Source organism: Austrofundulus limnaeus, unplaced genomic scaffold (genome assembly GCF_001266775.1).
Source record: "Austrofundulus limnaeus strain Quisiro unplaced genomic scaffold, Austrofundulus_limnaeus-1.0 Scaffold201, whole genome shotgun sequence".
Lineage (NCBI taxonomy): Eukaryota > Metazoa > Chordata > Actinopteri > Cyprinodontiformes > Rivulidae > Austrofundulus > Austrofundulus limnaeus.
Window position 1 is genome coordinate 719,967 of NW_013952603.1, and position 5,761 is coordinate 725,727.

General features: G+C 38.3%; 2 protein-coding genes across 4 annotated transcripts in view; one reads left to right on the forward strand and one right to left on the reverse strand.

Moving 5' to 3' along the window:
- hsd17b14 (hydroxysteroid (17-beta) dehydrogenase 14) overlaps positions 1-4,726 on the reverse strand; it is a 5,233-nt gene extending 507 nt beyond the window's left edge. The window contains exons 1-8 of one of the 2 annotated variants that reach the window (XM_014018793.1): positions 4,543-4,726; positions 4,431-4,469; positions 4,234-4,331; positions 4,017-4,083; positions 3,839-3,930; positions 2,037-2,141; positions 1,889-1,956; positions 1,536-1,632 (exon numbers count right to left, since the gene is read on the reverse strand). In XM_014018793.1, the coding sequence (XP_013874247.1) occupies positions 1,536-1,632; positions 1,889-1,956; positions 2,037-2,141; positions 3,839-3,930; positions 4,017-4,083; positions 4,234-4,331; positions 4,431-4,469; positions 4,543-4,624 (648 nt within the window). In that variant the 5' untranslated portion in view covers positions 4,625-4,726. Of the gene's footprint in view, positions 1-1,535; positions 1,633-1,888; positions 1,957-2,036; positions 2,142-3,838; positions 3,931-4,016; positions 4,084-4,233; positions 4,332-4,421; positions 4,470-4,542 lie in introns of both variants that reach the window. The other variant, XM_014018792.1, reaches the window with a different exon arrangement.
- ppfia3 (PTPRF interacting protein alpha 3) overlaps positions 4,263-5,761 on the forward strand; it is an 8,586-nt gene continuing 7,087 nt past the window's right edge. Inside the window, exons 1-2 of one of the 2 annotated variants that reach the window (XR_001311037.1) lie at positions 4,263-4,352; positions 5,420-5,487. The gene's annotated coding sequence lies outside the window, so the exon portion shown is untranslated. Of the gene's footprint in view, positions 4,353-4,924; positions 5,488-5,761 lie in introns of those variants that run through there. The other variant, XM_014018794.1, reaches the window with a different exon arrangement.

Here is a 5,761-nt window from a genome sequence, read left to right on the forward strand (position 1 = left end):
GGTGGGGGGTGGGGGGAGAAACACACGTGACTGGTTGTTCCAGGGTTCTCACAACAGCTCCTGATAAACCCAGTCAACCTCAGGAACTCAACAACTATGAGGCCACGACATGAGAAATGAAACGTTAAAAAAATGTCACTGACACATTTTCATTATTTAGCTCACTTTCTGTGTGCAAAATCCTAGTTTAAAATTCCCCACTAACATTTTGTAGTTACTGAGCTTACTGTTTTGCATTGTCTTACATTTTGCTAAATGTAAAAATTTAAATCTAAATGTGTAAACCTAAATGTAATAGTTAAATCTTAAATGCTAAATGTTGAAGTTTACAATTAAGTACTTTGGAATGGAATGCAGCCTTTGCTGTTGATGCTCAGCTCTTGTTATGACATCATCATCCTGAGACATCTTTGCCAACGCTAAGGCTGAGCTGCACTTCAAAATGTCGGACCACAGGTACCACCATTATTGGTTTCAAACTGAACACATTTTGAATTTAATTAGCAGCGTTAGCAGTTACTTCTGTCACAGGATGATGTCACAATAAAAGCAGACCACCAACAGCAAGGGCTGCATTCCATTCTTAAKGTGCCTGTGACGTGCATATCCATGAAATACAAAAAGTCAAAGAAAATATACTTATATTTAAGAAACTTAGCATAATACAATTTTATCCATTATGTCTCATAATTGGCATATTTTCTTTTGAATTTGGCTCAGCTAAAGTGAAACAGGAAGTGACATCAAAGAGGAACTCTTTGAGAAAGAAAACTCCCCGTTTTTTCTTTATTTAAACAATATTATTTGAACTATGACCCTTTCTCATCTCTCTACAATAGCGATTAAAATAATATAAAGAAACATCAGATTCTTCTCTACAGTCTGTGTTGTTAGCCATTTTAGCAATGCTCTGTTCGCATGCAGATATTCCCCTTTGACATCACTTCCTGTTACTTCATATGCAAATATCTCAACAACCGTTCATCTCAGCTGCATGAAATCCTTTTTACAATATGTTATCAGTGTTATCTTTCCAAAAATACATTCACAGTTATTATAGTTATTATAAAAAATAATGTCACAGGCACTTTAAACATATCAACATATCATTTAGCTAAAACATCTTTTTTACATTTAGATTTAGAATGTGATATTTACATGTTTATTTAACAATTAAATTGATCATTTAGCAAAAATGAGCAAAATAAGCACAGTAAGGTAGAGTATACAATGCTATTGGACATTTTTTATTAGGATTTTACACTCAGAAGGTGAGCTAAATTATGAAATTGTGTCAGTGACTTTTTTTTTACTTTTTTTTTAAAACTTGACTGGCTTAAAGTTGTCATTTAACTCTCACATTAAAAATGTTACCAGGACCACTTTCTTCAACATCACTAAAATTAGAAACATCTTGTCCCAAAATGCTGAAGAAAAACTGGTCCATGCAGTCTAGGCTGGACTGATGGAATTCCGTATCTGGGTGTCTGAAATAAAAAAAGTATTTTTAACGTTTTTTTTTTTCTTATTTTTACCTGACAATTTTCTCCTGCTCTTACAGCAGCTGCAGCGTTTGGCGTCTGTGCTGCCAGTTCTTCCCACAGAGGTGTCATCACGTTACCTGGAGAGATGCTGCAACACATGTTCAGGTATTTTTATTCATTTTAATCAGACTTTCTGTCTCTGAACTTCTCAAATGGTTTAACTTAGAGATCAGATTGTGTCAATTTTTGAAGAAAAAGAGACACGTGAAGAGTAATTTATATTTTTCTTTCTTTCTTGAACAAACCAGAAGAAGTCTGAGATTTATTTTGTGTCTGTTTTTATCATTTTTCTCTTGGTGAATTCTCCTGATGATGTGGAACAAAATYAAATCAGTTGACCTCACCAGTTCACCCTCACGCTGTGTCGACTCTCATCCACAGCCATGGCCTTTGTCATGGAGATGATCGCCCCCTTGTGGAGAAAACCTGACATTACAGAGCAGCTCTGGCTGGATTAAAAAAAGAAAAAGAGAAAGGTGGATATTTGCTCACTTTAGTGGCAACATAAGGAGCAGCATCTTTCTGACCGATCGATCCCACCAGACTGGAAACGTTAATGATGTTTCCCTGACGCTGGCGCAGGAATGGTAAGGCAAACTGCAGAAAGAGAGAGAGCGAGAGAGTGAGAGAGAGAGAGAGAGAGAGAGAGAGGAGGGGTGCCTGCAAGTCAGAGACAGAGAGAGAGAGAGAGAGAGAGGAGGGGTGCCTACAAGTCAGTGAGAGAGAGCCTCTGCCTCTAAGAGAGAGAGAGAGAGAGAGAGAGAGAGTGGGGTGTGCCTACCAGCCAGAGAGAGAGAGAGTGGGGGGTGCCTACAAGTCAGTGAGAGATAGACAGAGAGAGAGAGAGAGAGAGAGAGGAGGGGTGCCTGCCAGTCAGAGAGAGAGAGAGAGAGAGAGAGAGAGACAGAGAGAGAGAGAGAGGAGGGGTGCCTGCCAGTCAGAGAGAGAGAGAGAGAGAGAGAGAGAGAGAGAGAGAGAGAGAGAGGAGGGGTGCCTGCCAGTCAGACAGACAGAGAGAGAGAGAGAGAGAGAGAGAGATAGAGAGAGAGGAGGGGTGCCTGCCTGTCAACCAGAGAGAGAGAGACTCTGCCTCTCTCTGCCTTTGAGAGAGAGAGAGACTCTGCCTCTCTCTGCCTCTGAGAGAGAGAGAGACTCTGCCTCTCTCTGCCTCTGAGAGAGAGAGAAAGAGAGAGAGACTTCCTGTCTGTATATGTAAACATGTCAACAACAGCTAAAATGTGACAAACTTAATACCATGTGAGCAAATCATGAGCGGAGTTATTCCTATATAATTTTTTTGAGTAATAATAAAAATTTGGAGGATCTACATTTTTACACCCATTTATATAGGAAAAAGCAGATATTTCTGAAACTAAGGTTTAAAATTAAACAACACAGATTTATAAAATAAAAACTTTGCAGGAAATTTTTATTATTAAGCTCGAAATGTACTTATTTTGTGGAGTTCTGTCGTTTGAAAAACTCCTAAAACTCCTTAACCTCAGCATCGAGAARTTTTTACTTTAAAAATGACTTTTTTAAAATTAAGTTTCCAGTAATTTAAGGAAAGCTAATTGGATTTGGATGTTTTATTCATTCAAATTATTATTTAAATTTGCACACATTGTGGTTTTAGTACTAACTAAAAGAGTAATACTTGGACAGCATCATATGAAAAAGTTTTATTGTTATAATTTCAACAAATTTTAGATTATGTTTTTATTCACTCCTGACAGTAATAACATTTCTTGAAAAGCACGACTAAATAATTAATTCTATTTATTGAATTTTATCTAACCAGGCAAATCACACAGAGATCTTTTGCAAGGGAGGCCTGGGCTTGAAGGCAACTTACTGTACACYTTTTTGGTCTGTGGGAGGAAACCAGAGTACCCAGAGAACACACAAGCTGTAGGAGAACATGCAAACTCTGCACAGAACCCCCGGTCCAAACCAGGGATCGAACCCAGGACCTTCTTGTTGTGAGGCATCGATGCTAACCGCTGACCTTTAGCTACTAGTGTACCAATTTTTAGTTAATTAGGTTGAAAGTTCACTGAATTAAAGATGTTTGAATAAACCTATGATGTCAATAGTAATTAAAATGGCTATCTGCTGCAGGTAAGARACTGACTAACCTACAGTTGGGGTGTAAACCGAGCTGCATATGGTTTGAAATGGCTGAATGAGAGCCTTTTCCTTCATGCTGCCAACTTATATTTTATTATCAAACTCAACAAAAGCAAATACAACAAAAAGTATCTTTAAGCTGTCTGTAAACACACAAAACTTACTTTAGAAGCCAAGAAGTAGCTGACGAGGTTCAGGTTGAGCAGATCTCTGAACTCCTCTGCTGTGGTTTCATCTGTGGGTTTATGAGGAGGGTCTGAGGGAAAAAAATATATAAAAACAATCTGTAAAAGCTTTTTAAAAAAATGACATCATCATCAAATCTGGAGGACAAAGACTCACGCCAGCCTGCATTGTTGACCAGGCAGTCAATGTGTCCATAAAGCTCCACTGTGACTCTGATCAGTCTCTGGAAACAAAACAAACACAAACTTCAGACTTTGTTCATTCATCTAAAGATTTTCTGAGTAAAATCTTTTTTTTCTTTCAGTAGTTTTGCTTTTTATTTATGGTGTCATATCCAGGGTGCACATCTGGCTCAGGGACCCTCCAGATGTACCTGAATGTCCTCCTCCTTGGACATGTCACAGCTGACAAACGTGCACGAGCCTGGCCCTTCCATGTTAAGTTCCGCCTCCAGAGCTTCACCTGCTGCACCTGAAATACCATGGACCTGACGTAAGTGACGTTGCACTGATTTTTTTTTTATTGAGACAATGGATGCAGAGAGATATAAAAAAAACTCACAAAACTGACCTCCTCGTGCACAAAACACCACTTCGGCTCCATTTTCCACTGAAACAACAACGCATGATCGTTATTGCGCAACTTCCTGCTTCAGTCATAACAAATACTCTGCAAAACATACCGAACACTCTGACGATCCCTCTGCCAATTCCTTTGGATCCTCCAGTCACAATAACCACTTTGTTTTTGTAGCGAAGGGACATTTCCTCTGCACTCCTGTCGAACAGCGCGAATTGTTTTAACTATAAAACAAATAAAGAGGCTATCTGTTCAGAATCCACGGCTCAAAGTTCCCCTGCAGATTTATGTCGCATTCACTTCGTCAAAAAGTCACAGTCTGTCACCTGAGATGTACTAGAAAAGTTCAAAGTTCCACTAAAAAGCGAGTTTTTTACTGTGCTGCGTTCACGTACCGATTCACCGGTTGGAAATCTCTTGATCTACCCCACAATACTCTATAAACGCATACAGTTTTTAAAAGGAAGTTTAAAAAAATATATTTATTATAACAGTGTCTTTTGGGTTTACTTATAACTGTTTCTTAATGATAATATTTGTGTGAAAAAGTGGTTTTAAATAGAAATTTTGATTCAATATTGCAAATCTATGTTAAATAATATATTTCATATTTAGCTTAATTATCAATATTTTTATTGTTGGTAAACTTTATGTTTGATTATCATATTGTTTGAGTTTTAAGTGTTGCTGTTATGACAAACTAAACTTTAAAGGTTTCTGTCATTAAATTTACGATGACCGACAGGCGCAAATGCGCAAAAAAATGTAAACAAATTTTGCAACAATCGCGCTTCCGGTTTAGACCGGAAGTGAGCGGATTCGCATCGGTTTTCTAATTTATGGACATTCCTTTTGTGTTGCAACTATGCCTCGCGGAAACGAGATACCAGAAAGATTTAGAGCTAGAATAGTGGATTTGCACACAGCAGAAATAGGTTATAAACTGATTTCAAAGAATTTATATATTCATTTATCCACAGTGACGCTGCCGCGGAGCGGGCGACCATCGAAAAACATCCCGAGGAGACYACGTAGGACGGACCGGGAGGTGAGAACCAGGTGAAAGGTGTGGGAGGAAACCCACCTGTTGTATCTAGTAATGTAACAAAGGCAATAAAGTTGCACCTAATCCAGATGTATGTGATATTATTAATTCTCTTATTTAGGGAGGGAGGAAGGAAGGAAAAAAGAAAGAAAGACAGAATGAAACAAACAAACAAATAAACACACACACACATGTTTGTTTCTCGACCCCGTGGGGACCTTCCATTGACTTCCATTCATGTTTTTTTAGACTTTATAGCCTAACCCTGACCATATAC